General features: G+C 40.1%; 1 protein-coding gene across 5 annotated transcripts in view; it reads right to left on the bottom strand.

The window, feature by feature from the left end:
- Positions 1–1,039: 1,039 nt before the first annotated feature.
- Positions 1,040–23,095, bottom strand: part of RNF144B (ring finger protein 144B) — an 80,789-nt gene continuing 58,733 nt past the window's right edge. For all 5 annotated transcript variants that reach the window (XM_085571523.1, XM_021553420.4, XM_085571521.1 and 2 more), the window contains 5 exons: positions 16,349–16,409; positions 11,458–11,662; positions 10,157–10,301; positions 8,306–8,395; positions 1,040–8,106 (listed from right to left, as the gene is read on the bottom strand). In XM_085571523.1, coding sequence (XP_085427649.1) covers positions 7,966–8,106; positions 8,306–8,395; positions 10,157–10,301; positions 11,458–11,662; positions 16,349–16,409 — 642 coding nt within the window. In that variant the 3' untranslated portion in view covers positions 1,040–7,965. The remainder of the gene's footprint in view (positions 8,107–8,305; positions 8,396–10,156; positions 10,302–11,457; positions 11,663–16,348; positions 16,410–23,095) is intronic.

Below are 23,095 nucleotides of genomic sequence, written 5' to 3'. Positions count from 1 at the left end.
ACCAGGCACACTGGCTGCCAGCAGCTGGTGTCCATCACAAGTCTGACAGAATGGACACATTCCCATCAGAAAGATGGTTGTTCACTAATCAGCAAGATCCTCTGAAGGAAAAGTGCTGTGCTGGAAACCTTCATTCTGCTGCAAGTCATCACCTTTTTAATTTGTGGACTGGTAAGTTGCTCCTGCTTTGTTGAACAAGACCAGAGCCTTGAATACACACACATTAAAAAAAAAAATAAATAAAAAATGTACTGTGTTTAAGTGGAATAATATCAGTCCTGAATTTACTCTAAGCAAACTAGTGGGGAAAAAAATATACATTCATGACCAAAATTTAAGCTGTAAGTGACAATGGTGATATTCTCCTCAACCTTCATCCTGAAAACATGTTCTCTGAGGCACAACTATCGAGACCTTTCAGATAATATATTGAGGTGAAAATCCCCACAGATGACAGACAAGGTTTCCAAGGATGTGTTAGCCAGTTGGAAAATCCTGCCTTCAGATGCTGAGTAATTGTAGCCAAGCTAGAAATATTTAACATAAACATCGCCTTTGTGTGTGATGCTCAGAACCACAGCTGTGATTGTCTCTTGTAAGCACTGCAGGATGTGGGAGTGTGAGGAGCATGGATGTCTGAAAGTGTACGGCAGGATTTAGCCATCCATCAGGTCCTCTGGAAACTCAGAGCAGGAAGCCCTGTTCTGCTGCAAGGACAGGCAGGATTGAGGGAGCAAGTGAAGAGAAAGGGGGCTCTGAAGCAGCAGAGTTTGCTTTATGTAGCCTGCCACACATCCCACATCCACTTCCTGGGGTAGCTCCAGCTCCTGGTAGCTCCCAAGCCACAGTCTCCACCAGACTTTGCAGGGGAGCAGATCTTTAGTATTTCTGCATTTCCACCTATGGAGAGCAAATACCACCGCTGTCTGCATGCCACTGCAGCAGCTCCCAGGGCTAATCCAGAACCTGCCCCACATTCTCTAAAAGGATTTTAATGTCAGTAATTCTTAAGAAAGTAAATAAGAGTCAAGACTCTTGATCACAGCTTTTTTAACTTCTTTTATCCTCAAGTTTCCATTAAGCACATCTGATGTATTCAAATTATTTCCATAAATTTTCTATGTTATCTTTTTAAAGGCAGTTGAAGATTACAACAAAATGAGATGACGTCTTTACACTGATTTTTTTAATGTTGCACATTTTGCATTTTATAACATCAGAAGAAAAAAAAACCCAAAGTAAACCTTAAAGACAGAAAATAAATATAATTTTTATGAATATATGCAGAGAGAGTGCAAAAAACTGCATCTGGAAAACATTTAAATGCTGAATCATACCACAAAAAAAAAAAAAATTACAAAAGCACTTATTTCTTTATACATGTCAGCTTTCTTCTTATAAACACAAAAATATTTTAACAAATCTTACAAAGATCAAACCCTTTTGCCCTTCACCAGAAGAAAAATGGTGAAGAAAGTGTATTACCCGGAGGAAAAGAAAAAACCCTTAAAACCAGATAAACAGAATGTAAAATCTGCGAGGGGCGGGACAGGGGTCTGTGGCTGCTGCTGGTTCACACCACACACACCCAGTGTCAAACTTGGACACTTCCATCTACACACATTTAAAACACAGGCTTTTCTAAAAAATAAGCAATGCTGGGGCAGTCAAAAGAGCTCTCACACAGCGACCCTTGGTGCCTGTGATGCCAATACCAGAATATGGAACAGTTCTGCTTCTCCTCATTCCCAAGCCTTGCTCTGTGGGTCTCAGATTCAGTCAAAGAAAGAAACTGAGAATTTCTAGCCAGGCAGAAGCCTGGGAAAGAGCTGGAGAAGAATGTAAATAATTCTTTATCTCTCTTGTTTATCACATTGTTTACAGTTAAGTTCTATCACTGTGCGTCAAGTACTCTGCACCAATGGTGTGCATTGTTTTCACTTCAGAACCAATGGACTTGGTCCTCACGAAGCTCTGTATAAAACAGCAGTGTATTTTAAATAAATCGGAGTCTTACTCTCACAGCCTTGTGAATCAAGTTTATTCATTCCCGTCCTTCCTCGACAGCAACATTGCTCATTAGGGAAAAATAAATGATCAGACCAGCTGAGCTCCAAATAGCTCATGTCAACTGAAGCTTCTGTGAAACTGGACCAGGCCAGCAGCGAGAGACTTGGAAAAGGAACAGATTTGCTCTGGGTTCTGGGGCATTTTGGAGGTGGGCTGGTAGCTATGGATAGGGCCCCAAGCTTGAGATAGGGCACCTGATGAAGATCCGGGATACGCTCGAACATGGTGAGATGGCCCAGCACAACATGTGCCATAGAGCTGGTGACACTTGAATCCTCACCTAGCCGAGTCCCTTGTGCACCACATCCACTGCATGGACCCCAGGAAGCCATAAAGCTCAGGCACCTTCTTGAAATTTAAGCAACTCATTGCACACGTACTGAAGCATTGCACATTCAACTGTCAGGGGTCTCCTGGCACATGGCCACCAGAAGATACAGCTTCTGTCTGGACATTCAGAAGGCATAAGCAGATTACTGACATCCTTAATTTTCATCCAAGAAAAGATAAAGTTTCTTGGGAAGAAGGGAAAAGAATGAGATTGTGTCTGCTAAAAAAGATGAGGGACCTTGCCAATCAGTATAATCTTTTATAGCCCAGATTGTGATAGCCAATAAAATTCATTGCTAGGAAATTACCTTTTCTAACAATAGAGATTTGCTCGATTCAAACAAGTAGCTTGAGGGATCATAAAAAAACCTCTGATATAACTACAAAATGGTAGGAAACATTTACTGTGGACTGCATCATATCACAGACATTTACTTTGCAGGTGCACCAGGACCTTCTCTATGGGAAGCAGAGGCGAAAAGCCTTCCAGTATGAATTCAATTAAAATAAATGTATCATATGATAAAAGCAATGATACTTCAGCCTTAGTATTTTATAATTACTAATTATAAATTATATTTGCATTGCATAAATTATAATAATAAATTATAATAATAAAACCACATTGTTTATGAGAAACTTGAGTCTCACGACACAAGACACATATTTGGGCTTCCTGTCCAGCAATTTCATTCAGTTCTCACTTCATTACTAACTAGAGGAAAAAAGAAAATGAGACTGCAGTTCTCCAGAGTCTTAGCAATAAGCTAACCTTCCAGAAGACTGCAGAAGAACCAACTCTTGCTGTTCCAGGAAAGGTAAATTTTCACATCTTTATTTTGAGCCATGTAAATTACCGTCTCATCCTACACACTCATGTGTGAGAGATGTCTGACAACTGTTTTATAACTAGCACACTCTGTTCAACTGCCTCAGCATATTTATAAGATTATCTTCCTGGTTAAATATACTCTAGAAAACCTCCAGAGAGTGAATCCTTAAATCACAAATCTATACAAGAGAAGTAATTTTGATTTATAATAAAAATACATATACAGGATGTAGGTTTTTTCAGGTTCCCCCCCGCCCCCCCCAGCAGATTTCCAAAGAAATCTGCTTAACAATAGAAGCATCTCTTCTGTGAAGCTCAAAAGCTGTATGGCTCCCTTATCTATGAGCTGTAACAAAGCAGCCCTTATTTAGGTCTTACAAGAGAACTTCTTAAGCCTCAATAAGTTTTTCTAAACAAGCCAAGTCTGGAATTTCTAACTTCAGTCAGGTAACTCAGCATCAAATTTCTTTTTAAAACCTGGGAGAAAATGGCTGGAAGATTTTTATCCTCATACAAAGAAATCTACTAGCTTTGCTCTAAGACTCTGGCCAGAATACAGGATGAAAAATAAGATCATAAAAGAAATTAGTTTGAGAAAGAATGACTGGGAGAAGATTAAAGTGCAAAACAGATTTCAAAATTTTAAAGGCAGGTACTACAGCACAACCACCCATTGTGCTATCAAAAAATGGAGTGACAAAAAGTTGATTTTATTGTCCCATCGTGGAAATGCAGTTGTATCTGTCCACTTGTATTTATTTCTTCATGCAAATATGGAGGCAATATCCAGTTTCTCTTAGTTCATTCAAGTAAACTTTGTGTACATTTTAAACTTATCTTTGGATTCATGCTATGTTACTGGACAGACAACAAGATGTAGCATTTAGCATCATTAAAGCACTGAGAAGCATTAATTATTGTTACCCCTTGTACCCTTTTTTTGGGGTAAGTAACCCCACACACCAAAAATAAACCACCACTTCCTGAAGGGCAGCACTGAACACCCACTATAGTTCTGGAATAAATACTGCAGAGATGCACTTATGCTGTAGCATGACAAGTATCTTCTTTTTATTAAGAGATGGATTTGGGAGCAGGTATCATCATCCTCGTTTTAACACAAGAACATGGAATGCTGAGTAGGATCTTCAGCTGTATCTGACACAGATCCAGTGACTGGTGGGAAATGATGTGATATGTGTCCATGGAGATTTGTGGCCAGATGCAGTACAAATCCAGATTTCTAGCACTGGTCTCTTAAGTTTAGGAACTGACCTTTAAACACCTAGAGCCCAATTTTCATAAGGTCTGAGTGCTCCTGGTTCAGAAGGAATGGCTTACTTTCCACTTCAGTTCTCTGAGAGAGGTGTCTGTGAATGTCACATTAAAGGGCCAAAACCCCCAAGGTGTCTCTCAGTGGATTAAGGCCCAAGAACGAACTGGTGATGAGTCCAGGGTGGGCAATGTGCTACTGTGTGGTACCTGCACTACCACAGCCCTGAGCTCTCCCCTGGCTGCTGCCCCCACACCAGCCACCTGCCACAAGGGCAAGAAGAGAGGGAAGAGCAGTGAAGCCTGGTAGTTGGTAATGTGCACCAACGCACACCAATGTTGTGTACATCACTCAGATGGAGCTCAGGAGAGCAGATTTACAGATACCTTGATTAAGAAGAGTCAGATGTAGTCAGAGTCCTGTCATCTTTAGTTCTCCTTAATTATTACTAGTATTATTTGTCATGCTTTCAATAAATCTTTTATAAAGTGACTTTAATGTTTCTTACAAAGTTAAAAAACAAACAAAAGCAGCACAAAAGCAAAAGCCAACACTGTAAAAAGATTCCTATTAAAATGTTTCTCTGGAAACTCTGTGAGCATAGCCAGTTGGTGCAAAATAGCTGCCTTCTGGAAAACAAAGCAACGGGGCTTTCCTGCTCCCAGAGCTTCAGCACAGGTAATGCTTAACTTGGCCAGGCCAGGGTCTACTTAATGCACATGCTCAAGTATTCCCATACAGTGAAAATCCAGGATACTTGGGGCATTGGACATGGCCTTTTAAAGAAAATCATTGTAAAGCTTTAATTTTAAGCTCTGAAGATGTCTAGAGTTTCCTTCTTGGTCCACTTGTTGCACCTACACAGCCAAAGGAAGGGGTGCCTGTAGCTCATACCTTCCTTATCCAGTTTTTGTGTAAAGATTCCAGGAAAAGCCTGGGTTACCAATCCACATCTAGATTTCTTAGATGCCTGGACTGGCGCTGAGATTGCCAGGCTGCATGACTAATTTGTACCAGTTTTGATATGCCCACCAGGCACTTAAACTGGTGCAAGACAGCTGCCTTCAGCTGCATTTCTTTAGCAGAGGGAAGAACCTGAGAGTTTTATTAACACAACAGTATTAATGAAAAAAAAGATCTGACACCTTCATTCCAATAAGCATTTTAGCAAAAACAGGCCAACAGAAAGAGCGAGAGGACAAGGAAAGAAACCAGACTACCAAAGGATGCATCGGTCATGGGTAAGATAACAAAACATGAAAAAACCTCAAATTTCAACATGCAAAGGATATTGGTACATTGCAATGCTGGTTATGGTTAAAGAAACTGTACAGCTCCTACATCTTTGTCCTTGTGGCTTTGTTAAAGTAAGACCTGCAACTTCAAGTTCATAAATAAAATGGAAATGACAGTAGTGCCATAAAAACGTAGGTAGAAAAATAGTGCAAAGCCAAGGGCTGGACACTTTAATCTGTCACAAGTACCCCAAAGCACTACCATTAGTGCTCTTCAAGAAAACACATACAGAAAACATTCTTTATCTATTATAAATGGCAGTTGCCTGCATTGCACTCTGTATTTAGAATGTCTACCCTTCTGCTTCCCTTCAAAGCTGAGGATGAAGAATAAATATAGCCTTTCACACTGGCGAGCATTGCCTGCCCTCCAGCTATGACTGGTAGCAAAGTCATACAGTATTTATAAAAGAAATCAATTAAAAAGTAAAACAGACAGTATCATTTAAGGCCTCTGTCCTTGCTAGTCTGCTCAACAGACTACACTTTCTGAAAAGAAGAAAACCTGCCACTTTTGTTACAGTAACCGGAGAGTGAAGTTAAACAGAAAAAAGGTCACATTTCCAGCTGCCAAGAAGGCAAAGTTCCTGAGGCTCGGCCAAACACCACGCACAGACAGCACTCCCAGCACCCTCACAGCACTCTCCGGTGACCCGCGCTGTGTTCGGAGAGGGGCAGCCGGGCAGAGCGCGAGCCCGACACCACGCTCGGGCTGAGCATCTTCAAACCCTGCAGCCCTTGCGGAAAGGGGTTTGGAATTACAACCAATTATACAGTGCAAACTTGCATCTGTTCCCACAGATATAGAATGCACAGACGGGAGTCCAAAACAAAAGCGCCACCGGCCCCGGTTGTGAGAAGCACCATCCATTAAGGAAATAAACTCCAGGGAGCAGAGTCTGATCTCAGCTACTCCTGACTGACCCTGGAGTAATTCCAGCTCTTCAGTGAGTTTCCAATGAACTTATACAGGTGTAACTGATACCAGGGTTTGAATTGGCTTGGTGGTGAGGCACCAAATTAAAATGAAGCACTTATTAAATGACAGCCTTTCAGATTTAGAGTAACTAAAATATAAATAACAGAGTTTGTTAACCTTGAGCAGGACAAAAGAAATACCCACCAGTGGACAGAGGTCACATTTACACAGCATTTCTCAAGTATTCACTTCAGCAGGTCCATAAGATTTTGAAGGAGGGCTTGGCTTAGCTTGGTTTCAGTAACTTTTTAACAGGGTTCTTGCTGCCACCCCATGTAAACTGTTGAAAAAAATACACTGACTGCCCATATGTACTTGGTATATCTGCGCCCATGCCACCACTCTGCACACACCCAACCAGGATCCCAGTGCTCTGCACAAAATGGGAACTGTTATCACAGTCTTTCTAACAATATTACCTTCACTGTGAGTTTGCTACACCCATGATACTGAAGGCATGCCCAATGATAGGGAAAATATGCATATTTCAAATATTTCATGGTAGATATGTCATGTTTGATGTGAAGAAAATAGCAGCTTTCTCAAGGTAGTCCAGTCTCTCAGTAGAGAGCCCTATCTTGGAAAGAGTTTTGTTGTTTTTTTACTTCTGTAGTTGAGATCAATGGCAAAAATCAAATCTATTTCAATGCTGAAAGAAATGCCATGGTAGCCAATTGACAGGAAACTACCAAACGAATTTTCTTAATGGTTTGTTACATTTAACTGGACACAAGCTAGCAGACAGAGGGACCCAATCAGGCTTTTCCCTCTCCCTCTTTCACAAAAGACCCAAAACTTTCTGAGAAATCTGTGTCACCAAGAACCAGCAGCAAGCACAACAGTACTGACTGAATCTGCAATGACAGAGTAATGTGGCTGGATCAAGTCATGTGCAGCTGATGGAAAATGGTAATGTTCTATCCGTCTTGAACAGCAGATCATATTAGAATATGAAGTACTGAATGGTGTCCTGTTTTCCTCTTCAGGAAGCAAAAACCTATACTGCATGTACTGCACAATAATCTGGACTTGTTAGTGATAGAGTAGCCTGTAAAGAATAGGCACTTATCCCAAGAACTGGCAAAAAAAGGGAGCATTATTTGGTAGGTATGGCACCAAAACATAACCATTGTGCTTTCTCACATACATATGCTGTACAGATGGAGACTCAAAAAGACACAGAATTTTAGGTTGTTGGCAGGCTAGGTTTTTTCTTTTTGCTCCGGCAAGATTTGCAAATGCAACAGATGATGCATGGAGATGCCACAAGCAGCAAGGGGGAGGTCACCAACGCTATGATACCTAGTCCAACGAGGATCCCCACAACCTGAAAGACAGGGTGGTGAAAAATACATATTTAGATAGCATGGGAAAAAAATGTGCATGTGCATGCATAAACATAGCATAGGTCACAAAAAAAAAAAAGATGAAAATATGAAAATAATCATCTTGGTTCATCTCTGAAGGCTAAAATCTCTTTGTTCCATACATGCATGAGAGCTCTGCCCAGCTGGCTAGGAACACACCTGTGTTCTGTTCCACATCACTGAAGCCCGTGAGTGGCCCAGCTTGTTTCTGCAAGGGCCTCTGTCGTAATGTCGTAAGAAAATATCATTCTGAAAAACAAAAGGAGAAGCTGTAAGAGCAGGTTACAGAATTGCAGGAAGAAGTTCAAGACCAGAGTGGAAACACAACCTTCCTGGCACTGCTTTGAAATTGCCAGCTGCCAGCAGACAAGTTCACCCGTCTTCTAAATAATTACCTAGAATAACTTCTTGCAGTTTCAGAAATTGGCATATGTTTGGCACCTGAGCTATCTATCACACAGCATCTTTCCTCCTCCACTTTTAAAAAGCATAAGCACATGAGTTTCACCTAATTGCACAAGTACCTGGTCTATAATTTGGTGATGATAAAGGGAACTGAAAACAACAGGCATTTCTGAAAACTAGCAATGTAAGGTATCGTCTTCCTGAAGTATTTTACCTTCTGTTCTCCTGATGTATCTACTTCGCAGTAGTTCTCTTCTTAGACTTAACAGGAAAATACAAAATGTACAAAAATCCTGTCTCATTTCTCTTTTACCATTAATATTTATTAAACTACCCATTCTTTTCTTCAGAACGTGACTCATGCCCTGCATTACCCTCCCGAAACCACTGTGCTGTAACCTGATGCTGCTTCCCCTTTCATTTTTCAGCTCTGCTCTCTAGCTTTGCAGGTATTACCTTCATCTATGCCCGGAGCTCCTGTAACCCCCACACATTCAGAAAAACTACATTTCAATCACACAGCTACAGTTTCTTTCTCTCTTTCTCCCTTTGAACTGACAAAAACTCAATAAGGGCACGTCTGCAGAGGCTGCAAGAATGTGACACTCTTCTGGTTCAGCACAAAGTTAAGCAATCGCCATGTACTGCATGTACTCTGAGGCAAGCCCTAAGACTCATGTTGAAAAAGCACATTCACCCACACAGAAAGGGGACATAACACTAAGGGAAACCTGTTTAGCACACTGAGTAAAGGATGAAGACTGAGGAAGTCTCGTTTGCTGGCTGTGGAGTACAAAAAAGACGAGAAAAGCTAAGTAGCACGTAACATTTTATTTCAAGTGCTGGTAAAGTCCTTTTCACACTCCCATAGTTGTTACTGGTGACTGTGCCAAAAGGGCAAGCTGCCATATATACAAGTGCATTACTTCCAGAACTCTTTGTGCTGCTAGGATACTTGAAGTCCACACAAGTTGAGACTGGTTTGCAACCTTTGAGAAATAACTAGCAACATGCACTTCACAATCCATGTTCATGATCCAACATTTTTATCCTCAAGCCTAACAGCCAATCATTCTCTTAAGCAAACACAGCACTAGAGATGGACTAGTGAAGGAGACCTAATCCTCCTTAGCAGGGAGCCCTTAACCCACCATACTATGGAACAACCTGCTTCACCCAGTACTATATCATTTTTTAGACACCATTTTGCATCTTTTGCTGTTGAAACAGGTGGAAGATATCTATTTCCCTTACTCTCAACCAAATTGTTTTTAGAAAGAGGGAATTGGAGTAAGGTATTGCTGGAACAAACCTCCAGAAAGCAACATGTTAGTCCCATTTCCCTCAAAGAATTAACATGGGACCCATAGACATGGCCATAACCCTTTATGAAGAGTTATGCACTTATATGCACTTATGGAAGAAATAAAAAACTATATTGATATAAATAAAAGGACTGAGTGAGAGAAAGCCACTGAGTCAGAAATTGAATTGAGCCAAGAAATTCACTAGGACAGCAATGAACTAACAAAGAGCTTGTGCAGGGCCTCAGACTAACCCTAACACCATTATTTTTTATCCTGGTGATTTTTCTGCAGCACTTACATCCAAGTTCTGTAGACAATACCAGCAAAATGTGTGCTTGCAATTCTTGCACATCATCTGAGCACAGCCCTCGTTTCGCTCAATATAAATTCGACAAACTGGGCACTGCTTAATCGGCGCTTCTGTCTCTGCTCCAATAAGGAACCTAGAAAAGTAAGGAAACATTAAAGTGAGATCTGAACAAGATTGTTGGTATTCAGGTCCACTGCCTGATATTTATTGTGCTTATTCTACAGAGCATCTAATATTGTTGTCCTAAGTGTCCTCAGTGTGAGAAGCTTCTTATATTCAGTACAATACACTGAATCATACTCACTACAAGGTGTAAGACTATTAATATCACATAAAAGTGAAAATCACTTGCCTTGTTCCTTTGTGCTATATAAAACCAGCACTCACTACACCCACAATTAATCACCTATAGCATTAAAACTTAGGACTTCGTTACAGAGACCTTGCACAATTCATTTAACAGGACTGGATTATGCAACTCGTAATCCTTGTCTGAATCCTCCTTGTCTCAATAAAATAGGCTTAAACTCTGCCACAGCCAGAGATCACACCTGGAGAAGAAAAATCATAGCAAGAGCTTTTTGGCAACTCCTATTCCATGGAGTCACTAGCAAGCAGAATGCTCTAGGTTTGAAGTTTTTCATTTATTAAAAACAAAATGATAGAGAAGTTTGAAAACATGACTCAACATAACCTGATTCTGAAAACAAAGATGGATAGCCAAAGACATGACATACTTTAAACACAGAAGTCTCTCTTCTATAGATTAATGGCTTTTACAACCTGATCTGCAGGTTGTTTGCACTTAAGGAAAATCAGCATAAATCAGGCTTCTCACTCCAAGTGATATTTACACTGCGTAGGAGTTAAGGTATTTCTATGCAGAGATTCTATAAATATTACGCAGGGGTGATTTCTTAATCACAGTATAAGCAAAATCTGAATCCTAAAATATTGGTATATTGGATATCTTGTATGGGCACAGGTCATAATTCTAGCATGTGAACAAAGCCTTTAGGCAGATTTAAAGTCCTGGAGGGTTTCACCTTTTAGAAGTGTCAATTGCAACCCAAGCTTGACAAGTACACAGATAATATAAGTATTAAAAAATAAAATGTATCATTAAAGTAATATTTAGACTGGAGTTGTATTTAGGAAACACCAGGAGAGAGGGACAGGCTCCGAGCTGAAGCTGTGGACCTAAAAGAAAGTTGCTCCATGAACCCGATGTGAGCCCTGTGATGAAAAGAACCAAAAGATGGCACGGCCATTGGGGATTCCCATCTTACCCTTGCTCGGTCGACACCGGAGTAATTTGGTTTTCCTGGCACAGGTGCTGCCCATGCCACGGCTCCTTGCAGGAGGAGCAGAAGCTCAGGTGGCAGGTGGGGCACTCCACTGGCACCGGTGCTCCTGACTCGCTCGGTGCGATGTGGCACACTGTTTGGCAGTCGGCTGTGGGGCACCATGTTCTCTGGGGGTCCAAGTGGACTTCTGAAATGCAACAGAGAGAGAAAAATAAAACTTTTTATACAGTCCCCCTCTTGTTCCAGTGACAAGTGTCTAGGTATACAACACCCAATTCTGCACAAGGGTGTGGAAACCAAAGGGCTCCACACCCACGCCCATGGGCACTTGGGCCTTCTCTTCTTTAGGCAGGTCTGCATTTGTGCTCTGCTAAGCAGCTGTGCTGAAAGCATTGCAACAATAGAAATACATCCCACAGAATGTGTTCGTTGACTTTTTATAGGGAGATTCATAAAAAATATGAACCTAACTGCTGCTTGCTGAGAAGCATGTGTCTTTTGTAACACTAGGCCACTCCATGTCTTTGACATGTGCAAGCCATGCAGTAACTTCCATATAAACATCAGAAGGACTATAATTAAATTCATATCAGGTCACTTTCCATGTGTTATTTTTCTTCTCTACCTATAAACTGCAGTTAATATTCACTGTATCATATCATTACTATTTGTCTGGTATCAGATTATTACAGGAGTCAAGATTCAGGGTGTAGACACTGAGTTACAGTCATCACCACACGGAGAGAATGATAAATGTTGATTTTCTCTCTCACTTCCCAATCTTTATTCAAGGAATTTGCAACAAAAACCCAGCTGGGACATATTCACTGTCAATTCCATGAGATGCAACTGAACACTCACACCCTGCAGAGCCTCCCCAGAAAAGGTCTGTCATGTCTGCAGGAACTACCTTGCCCCTCCTCCTTCCCTGGGAGCTCTCTGGTACCACCATTGAAAATAAATAGATGGAGGGGATGTCTCCGAAGTCACTGGAAATCCTGACTGTGAGATGGCAAAAGCCATTACAAGGTACCTCCAGCAGATAAAATTAGCTGTCCCACTTGAAACAAAAAGCTGCACAAGGATCTCATATATATGTTCTCTGGCAAATTTTGCTGAAAGCACGTATGGATGTTCATCTTCTCTGCTGGCTGCAGGACACACAGGTACACAGTGCTCTGAATTCAGTAATTTCTGAGTCTGTGTCAGAGTGCTCCAAGAGATGCAGAGAATTTCTATTTCTATGCAAAGGCTGTCACCTACAATTTAGGCAGTGACAGCAAAATACCTGTACCATCTACCCTCAGCCATTTCATGGATCTAGTTGCATCTTTTTCTCCGTATTGCACACTCCTTCTTTACCTCCCAAAATAAACATTTTGCTTTCTACCGAATGAAAGCAAAAACAAATTAGTTCTCAGCTTCATTAGTAGGGAGAAGCGAGTCACAGCAAAACAAGTAACTTTTCATATTTACATACCTTTAAAAGGTAATGTCCAGACTGAGAAATTTTTATTTCTCAATGTTCCTTTGGTGTCTCTTAAAAGAAACTCTAAATTGGGTAAGACTATGGCCTAGTTCTTGCTATTGAATTTAATCCTTCACACAATAGGTTCTGCATGTTTTCTGTTGAAAATTCAGCTTTGGAAACCTGAATTCTCCTATCCTGTGTTTGGGTGAAAGACAGAATGTCTGGTTTTGACATCACTAGAAGGAGGGGAGTTGGGTTGTAAAACTGCTTTTTATGAACTTGTTGCAGCAAGATGTAATACAAGAGAAGAAAGTCCCTCCTCTCCTACTTCCTCCATTTTACAAAGAACCTACAGATGGTGTTTTGCAATCCACGCTGTCTCATACTGTTTGGTTTACCATGGAGTACAAGCAAAACCAGAAAAAAATAAAAAGACACAGCCAAAAAAGGGAAAGAGGCTATGATCCTGCTCTGGCAAGTTGCTCCATCTGTTGGTTAGGGCCATTTCTCTCCCAAACCTTTTCCCTGCTTCCCTGGAGCAACTTCAGTTGCAACTCCCTCCACTCTCAAGAGTAAAAGCCTTCCCAAACAGTTCTGTTTTGGGCAGGGATCTGGCCAGTTTTCATAAAAAATGCACACCAGCAGATAAGATGTGGGTGGCAGACAGGGGGAATGCAGCACCCTGAAGAAAATAATTTCTGGCTCAGAGGAGGTACTCACTGGAAAGACAAGATTATGGCTGTATTTCACAGAAATCTCCATTTAAAACAGACTACTTTTGAGTCCGGCATAAAATGCAGATTCTCTTCATCTACCGAAGCCTACTGAGTAATTGCCACAGAAGCAAACATAATTCATGTGCCCTAACCACTTACCATGTGCCCTAATCACTTAACCACATACCCTAACCACTTTCCTCTGTTTCTTTACTTCTGTTGACTACATCAAGACCATCCTAAATAGACACAGAGCAATTCCTGGTTTCTAATAAATATGTTTCAAAGAAGCTCTGTGGCTTAGCCCTGACTGGATGCAGAGAAGTTACAGATATGCAAAAAGATCTTGTTTTTAAAAACACATTTGCATTTTAAGAACACAAAACTCACAGGAGAATAGCATATTATCAGTGCATCTATTATTAAATTTAACAATTGTCTATAGATACAGCATTCTATACCAATTACTTCTCACTATGTTTTCACACAATGTTATTGGCCCATTAAAAAAAGAAAGCAATGAAAATGAGAATAAACATATTCTATTAACATAGCTAGCACAGATGGGGGATGGAGGAAATAGCTGTCGGATGTGTAAGTCCTTCTTGGGGTGCTCCAAATTTTCCTCAAAATTCATCTCACAATGGAAAATGTCTGGAAGGGCTCTACCGATCACTTGAAGATCAGGAAGGAGTCTCTGGACACATTCTGGGTCAGAATCCATCCCCAGCAGATGCCATCAGTGAGGTTTATTGCTAGTTTAAGAAAAAGAGTGTCAGACCAGGGCAGGCAGGCTTTGCCAGGTAAGGCTCAGGTCTGAGAATGGAGCTCCTGGCCAGCAGAAGTCAATAAGCCAAGTCCCACTGACGAGTGCAGAAAGGTCAGCCTTGGGGATAGCACTAAAACCAGGATAGACAAAATGTCTTGGCTAAGACTTGGATTAGTGCTAGGTCTCCAGGTCAGAGCTTTAGCTAGCAGGAATCGTTGTTCCCAGACATCAGTAAGCTGGATTTATTGCTAGGGCCAAAAGGCAAGGCAAAAGGGCTATGTCTACGTCTGCTGCTTGGACACCAGTTTTATCATAAAGGAGCAAGGGCAGATCTTAGAATCATAAAGAAGAGAGATAGCAGAGGTGGAAGAGGATTTGTCAGACTAAGGCAAGAAAGAAAAGGAAAGGAGGATTTAAAAAATAGACAAGTTTCACACTTCTCTGTGTGGGAGGCAGGGAGAAAAAAGTAGCAGTGAGTTGGGCAAAAGATCATGAGTTCAGCTTTGGCTAGTTATAGAGGAAGAGATACGAGGAAACCAGTAGTTTCAGAGCCTTCAGTTAAAAAAAGGTTTTGCATAAAACAGATTAAAGTATTGCAAGATGTTTCTTTTTCTTAACTCTTTAGTATGGTGATTTGACAAGCTCTGATTTCCATTGTCTAGGACTGTAGACAAGCCACTTAGCTTATGAACTGGAGAGACTTTGTAAGAAATCGTAAGAATAAACAAGAAAGTGGTAAAACAGGAGAAAGAAATAAAAAAATAAAGCAAGATTTAGGATTTTTTTTTTTTTTTTTTTTTAACCTGAGTGCCTGAAAATCATAGCTACTATCTGCACTTGCCCATAAACTCTGGGGCATGTCTGAGTATTTTGCAATTTTTCTACCTTGTGGTCATTCACAAGGATTCGTGTCAGATGAGATTCTGTAAAAACCTCTATAATCTTCTATCCAATCAACTTTTCAAGTGCATTACTTTGCCTAATTTTTATAGACCTCTGCATTGCCTTACACAATCCACTGCATCTTAGCAGGCATGCAGAGCAAGAGTATAAATACAGTCTTTCAAGGAAAGTTTGAGAACAGGCAGAGTGGGGCAGTGTCTCAGGCACACCACTCTGCATGCTACCATGCACTGAGTTCTCTGAAAAACACTACACCTTCCAGCTGGTGGAACTTTCAAGCTGGTGGCAGTGTTTAAAATCAGGAATGGGATCTCATCTTTCTGACTCGCAAGTTTATTCTTCAGCCTTGTCAAGGAACCATCTATTACTGCAGAAGAGTGACCTCTGGGCATGGGAAAGCTTGGCCTCAGTGAGACTTTCAGTTTTAAACTTCTTTACAAAGTAGGCCTTTCTCAGGAAAGAGTGGACCTACTATTCCTTGGGAAGAAAACTACTAGATGAATACACATGAGGCTTCCGCATAAGCAAATCTATTTTGTAGAGACGCTTGCAAAAATTCGCATTGCATTTCAGAATATGTGACACTTCCAGAAGCTCTGCAGTTGTGCATCCAGAAGCTCTGAAGACCCCTATGGCTGTGTAAAAGGACTGTGTGCCCTGACCAGCACCAGTCTCTACCACCTTGACAAGTTCTACCAGTACAACCAGCTCAAGGATCCAAGAAGAATGTGCCATTGGAAGAACAATGGAGTCCCAGGCTGAGAGCGTTGCCCACAAGCTTGAGGAGAAGTCTAGTAATTCATTAATGCTGCTTTTTTGATTCTGCAAAACAGAGAATTTCAAATTTGTCTGTGGAACACAGTCGGACCTAGTGACTGCTCTTAAACTATTTCAAAGCAAAGACATCTTCTCTGTCTCTTCCTTAATTCACTCAACAGGCTCTGTCTCTGCCATATATAACAGTGCTGCCTCCACTGACAAAAGAGAAGGTAATAGAAACAAAAATCTTCACACCTCGTTCAAACTTCAACCTCTTGTATAACTCAAACTGGTCAACAGGAACCAAACAGGCAATCTGAAATGAGAAATACATAAAATAAGCATTAGAAATATAAACTTTTAAAAGTTCATAGGCACTATGTTCTACACACCTGCTTTCCTGAGCTGGCTCTCAAATTCACCTTTTTGCTCCTGCTTGCTTTCAGTATCTTATTCTTCCATACCCTGACTTCTCCAAAACTTAAAAAAGTAGTTTTTAACCTCCCCTATTTCAGCCACGCAACCCAGTAGTTCAATCCATGTCTTTCTTATCATGCACACAAAAACCTTCTCTGTTGATTGCCTATTTACTTCAGGCTTCCCAGTTTTATTTCATGTTGGTTTAGTGTAATAAAGTTTGACATTTTGCCTGCCCTGGAGATTGCAGCATGCTGTTCATGCACAAGAATACAACTCAAATGAATGGTTCTTCATTCATGTCTCCCAGTGTTAATAGCAGGGGCTACTTAGCTCTCAGGAACTGAAAGCCAGTCTGGTTTCCATTTTTTATTCATTTCATGGGGTTTGGGCCAAGACAGCTCATGTCATTGCTGTTGGAATTTGCCTTAGACACGGAGCAGCCTATTGGGAACCCAACTGAAGTTAACAAATTTCATTGGCATAGACAAACAGGCTTTGCTGATACATTTTACACATTACCATAATTAAACTAGCAGCCTAAAAGGCTAAATGCTCTAATTCCAATTAACAGTCTACGTAAGAAGACCAAGTACCCTATTTAAAACTAATAAGCAAACCTGCACACAGGGTATGGAGGGGTTTAAAAGAAACTTCACAGGCACTTCAGGAGTCACATGTTTGTTAGATTCAGAATGTGGGACTATTCTCTTTATCTGATCCATTTGCAATATTGTACCAGCACTGAAAATATTTTTCTCGTTTACTGAAAATAAACCTAGACTAATATAAGACCTGGAACCTGATCATTTGAAGTACTGCGAGATAGTGTAGAACTGACAGCTTCAAAATGACAGGCTTTCAAGTCTCACATCCAGTATCCTACTATAGTCCTTCAGATTATTGTAAAAGGCAAAATTTGCCCTCAGGGAAGTGGACACTGGCCCTTGCTGTCCTCCTCAGTTGAAGGATACAGCACTCATGAGAAGAAATATAATGACAAAAATCCAATATATATTCAATATCATGCTGTGAATACATTCTCTTTCACAGATGTGAAAAAATTGTATTATAAAATACAAAATTGCTTTATTAATATCTCAAATCATTGGACTTGATTGCACACAATTGTATTTTGTAGCAGATGCTTGGATCATTTATTTAACCTAAGCCAGAGTAATAAAAAAATTAATCCAAATTATGTTAAGATTTAATAATTTAAAGATTCATATGGCTTTAAATAATTAATATAACTGTAAGACACAGAGATTTTTCTGGGAAACTCTTCACCTGTTCATCAGAAGTCAGCTGAAACACTCTTGGAAAACACAAAAAAAAATTTAAATCAAATGGGTAAAAAGAATGAAGTTTAGCAATTTCAGCAATGACATATCATTTCAGTTTTGCCCTCTCCTCCCCAGGGCAGCTTCACATAAAAATAGTTTGTAAAGTGAAAAGAGTCATCTGCATTTCTCTAGCTTGGTGAGCACTGGCAGCTATTTTAAATTTTCCTTCATTACAACAAATTAAAAGAGTGAGTCTCAATGCTGTAAGAGCCACTTGACTGAATTGTTCAGTTGGCCAAGGTTCTTCTGTATTTGCTTTTACTTCTAACAAACAGTTTTTTCAAAAACCGTTCTACTGAGCCCAGAATTTCCCATGTATTAAAAATTAGCCTTTTTGATTACAGTGGGAACAGAGTTATGCATCTTAACGCAGATCTCAACAGGAAGCAGAGGCAATGCTGAAAGTTTCCTATTCTCCTGGGGAAAACTTCAGCTTACCATGCCAGCTTTCCCCACTGGCTTCACTCAGCTCCACTCTTTTTCCTACATATCCTCTTCACAGCTCAGCTTCCCCCTGCTGTGTGCAGCCCATCACCTGTGCCACTGACTCCCACAGGCATGGAAACACCAGGTCCTGAGGGCACCTGCACATGGGTCAGCCTGAGAGGTGCTGAGCCAAAGCCTCTCACAGATTAAAAATCTTTAGGCATGAGGAAAACAATGCAAAAATTCCTGCTGCTTGAATTCAGTGCCACATGAAAGCTGTATGTGCAAACTTAATTGAAAAAAAAAACCAAAACAAAACACAAAACAAACATTAATATCAGGCCCCTATAAAAAAACAGCAAATCCTTTCCTCAGGGGACTTTTAATCTCATTTACACCTAATCAAGATGGACAGTCATAAGTACAATAAGGGGATTAGGTGTTTATCTCCTCCTACTTGGCATCAGTCTAAAGGTACATTTCCAGACAACTTCTGGGTGTCTGTCCATTCCATACACCTACTCTCCTGCACACTCATATCTCTGGGCTGGTCAGGGTATGTAAATCTGGGGATGCAGCAAACCAGTAACCCAGCAGATGGCAAAAAGCCAAAGACCATGAGCATACCAGAAAACAGGCTTTTCTTATTTTATGCTATGAAATTATTCTATATAGGAAGAAATGCTAGAGGACAGTTTGGTTAACTTTTCGGGATTTTTTGGGTTTGTTTTTTTTTTTTAACACTGGGGGTTTTAATAAAAAAAATACAGGCTAAACTCTCTTCTCCTGAAAATATCTTGATTTGAGTCTTATTAGGCTGTTAGGAGTTGAAATAAGTTTTCTGATTTCTCAAACCCTGTAAGCAACATCTGCAGTTAAAATACTCTTTCTGAACAGCACAAGAACACACAAGAGCTATTGCTAAGAACAGCAGCATTCACCTGAAGTAAAAATACTGATGGACAAAAGCAAAATTTTGAAGGCCTACTACCACAAAGGCTTCAGCTGGATCCTTGTCAAGCATCCAAAAAGATCATGTCATGGAATGTGTCACAATAACTAGGGTCCCTGCTACTACATGAGACAAAAGAGCTAAGGAAGAAAATTGAAAGAGTTCAAAATAATTTTGTTCTGTGTACACAGCAGCAAACTCTTCCAGGCAGTGTAGTAACCAGGACCCAAGGAAGAACAACTCCCCTGTTTTTAAAAACTGGCTACCACAGCGGAAAGGAAAAATCACTACTCCACCTATTCTTGAACTTTCAAGAGAGATGCAAGGAGGCAACCAAGCAAATTGAATAGATCTTACTTCCTTTCACACCCATATGAATCAAACCTTGATAATGTCAAGGGAGGGAAGTTCAGCAGGACAAAAGCTTCTCCCTTTCTCACTTCAGCTGACAGGCAGCAAGGGCAGATCCTGCACTGGCAGGGTGGCAGTGCCCACCTCTGCCAAAGCCCCACTCACAGAGGCAGTGTCTTCTTTTGCAAGCAGTGTAAAACAGTTCCAACAGGGGCTCTGGCTTGCTTTTGAAAGGGGTATGGGAGCTCAGTCTCTATGCTGTTAGAAATTACACCCACAACTTTCTTTATCAAGCTACCATGCTCACCAGAGTCATAATGAAATACTAAATTATTCATGTTCTCCATTAAAGAGCTCTTCTCTTATTTAGCGACAAATAAAAACAAAATTAAGGCTCTCTCACTTGCTCCCCTAGGCCTTATTTAAAAACAAGTAAATATGAACAACAAAAATTTTTATTTTGATCCTAAAAAAGACAGGTCAGCCTGCAACATTTTCTCACATTCCTTCTCATTTTACCATTTCAATCTCGTCTGCAGCAAAACGTAAACCAATTTTGAAATTAAAAATCAAACTGATATTTTAGACCGAGTCCCAGTGGGATTTTGTGTTTGGCTACATATGGACTATAACACAATTAAGAATTCTAAGATCTGGGTTACTGTCCTATTTCAGCATGGCTTTACAGAGTGCTGACAACCCTCTGTCAGGCTAGAACTGGTGTGGATCACGGATTTACACAGACAGAGGGATAACAAGCAGAATCTGCGCAGCATGCAAAGGGGTAATTCTGGACAAATTTAAGAACCCAAATCAGTGCCTCCTTTACCGATTGCTGCACAGTTTTAATCCAAATCAGATTATGTATATATGGATCACTGCATCGATGTTATAAACCTTAGAACAATACAGGAATCAGAAACAGCAAAGCACAATGCATAGATATTATCCAAGTGGGCATTACAGTAGAAATCCCTGTATGCAGTCGAGATTTACTCTGATTCATAGCTTACACTGGTGACTGGATTCACACCAAGTGAAATAATTTCAAACCATGATAAATTACCCCTTATTTAGATTAGGGATATTAACTGGTCCAATTAAATCAATGGAGCAAGTTCCCAAGAGAGACAGGAATATTCTAGCCAGAATAAGTCTGCGTGTTTAAAGAGAACTATATTAACATAAGATGTTCCTTCTACCTTCTGCTTCCAGGAAAGAATCCAAGTAATCTTTGTTTATTGTGCCACTGGAGCTTGAAAGGGCAAACATTTTGTTTAACAAGATTGCTTTGGAACTTCCCCTGTTTTGGGTAACCAGCTATTTGAAAAAGAGTCTGTAGCCAAAACCATTGCCTTGCCACCACCACCCCTCATTTACTTCTGCTACAAGGCAGATATACTACAGCAGCTGCTATCTAGATGTAACAGGTCAAGATGTGACCTAGGATTGCACTTGATTTCAAGCACTTCAGTGGAACAGTTCCTTCTGTTTGAATGCACTATTTGTCAAAACACAAAAACTACTGGGAAATAAACCAGTTTCAACTAGATTTTGTTGAAGGAAAAAGAAACCCAAACCAAACCAGAGGGGTTTCAGAAAACATATTTTCAAAGTACTGAAAAGTACATTTTTCTAGTTTAAATGACTTTTCACTTTATGAATTTTAAGAATAAAAACCTTCAACATTTTTTTCTGAGGTCTAGAGGGATCTCAGAAAGTAAAGTCTTAATTCCCAACATCTCCTATACTCTGTGAATAAGCAGTTTATTCCCCAAGCACTGATGAAATATTCAACTGTTTTAGAGAAACACATTCCTACTATTCACATTTGCTCATTTCTTCATGAGACATACAAGAAGAAATTCTATTCTGTGTTTAAATTGTTAACCAGTTTTTCCCTCCCTCCCTTCCCCAAAAGCAACTGAAGAAGAACACAAATCAGAAACAAGCAAGAGCTTTGAAAAGGTTCTAGTAATTTAGGACCAAACTAGACAAACTCTTAAGAATTTTACTGAGAAAATAAACAGGACTTAATTCTGATTTGTCTAAATGAAGACAAACAGGTCACTGGAAAGCACTGAAGGAATGCTACATACCCTCAATAAGGAACTCAAGAGGGAGAAGAAGAGGAATTTTCATAGCTATACTGGGTTATATATGCTTATAAGCTTTGTTATTAATTGCTCAGTTTCCTTATTGAAGAAAGCTCAATCTAAAACTGAAGTCAATGAAGAGGCTTCAAATTATGTCTAAAATAATGACCTTTATTCTCCCTTACGCAGGCTATGGTAAAAGGCATTTCAAAAAGCAAACAAAGCAACTGCTTTAGCTAACATAAAGTGATGCATTTTGTCAAAGTATAGGACCCAATTCAGCAACATGTCCATGACAAAGACAGTTTGAACTGTTATTTTTTTCTCCAAATTGTAACAGTATCTGATGAACAGCAGTCACAGCATAGTCTGAAATGAACATGACATGAAAAATACACCTTTTCAAAACACTTGATGCTATCTTAGAGAAGATAAAAAAGACCTTTTATTTTTGTTTCTCCCCACAGTACAGGCAACATGTCATTCCTCATACCATGGTCCCGGTGAGGAACCTTGTCCTGACAGAAGCCAGAGACAAAAAATCCAGACCCCCCAGAGGTGAGGAGCCTCCTACTTTTACACCAGGAGTTTGAGAGTGTAAGGAATAAACTGTAACTCTAAATAGTACTTCCATGGCAAACAATAACCCTAGTTAAGCACATTCTGTATCATTTGATAAGGTTTTTTAAGAAACAGCTTTCAAAGGCCACATTTTCACAAAGAACAGTCCTTATTTTAGAGGAAAAAAAATAATAGAGAGTGTTCATACATAAATCTGTAGTTTACATACTGTTCTTTTGGACTGTAAATGGAGTCAGTCTATTCTTTCTGTCATTACTGTTAACCAGGTTGGGGATTTGTTTGCTATTCAAGCAGAAGGCTTGTGTTTCAAGAACATTGCCAAAAGGGAGTGTCAGAACATTCAGTCATCCACAGGACACTGATGCACATTTGGGCTGTTTATCATTCTGCTGTCAGCCCAAAAAAGGATTAGGTCAGTGGTCCATTATTAAATACCCCTGGAGTGTCCTTTACTAAGGGGCATCTTTCTTAATTCCTATAGCATTATAACCCTGGTTGAACAGAACAGAATTCTTCGGTTATTTGGTAATTTTCCTTTAAAAATAAATTTTCAATAAAGGCTAGATGCCTCCAATCTGGTGCAATGGGTTGCAGAACATCGCTACACCCTCTCTGTATCTTTGCAGAAAGGGGAGAAAGGGAAACAGCTGGATACTTTACAGCTGGATTCAGCCAAGAAAAAGGCTCCACCATATGCCTGCATGCCATAACAAACATAGCTGAAAGTCCCATGACCTGATTCAACTCAGCATAACATTTCAAATGTATGCTAGAGAGCACATCCAGATTTTTTCTGGAGAAAAAGTCATTTTTGGTATCAGGAGTCACACTG

The sequence above is a fragment of the Lonchura striata genome, chromosome 2 (assembly GCF_050655825.1).
Source record: "Lonchura striata isolate lonStrDom1 chromosome 2, ASM5065582v1, whole genome shotgun sequence".
Taxonomy (NCBI): domain Eukaryota; kingdom Metazoa; phylum Chordata; class Aves; order Passeriformes; family Estrildidae; genus Lonchura; species Lonchura striata.
The sequence above is the reverse complement of the archived record's forward strand: the minus strand, read 5'-3'. Positions and strand labels throughout refer to the sequence as shown.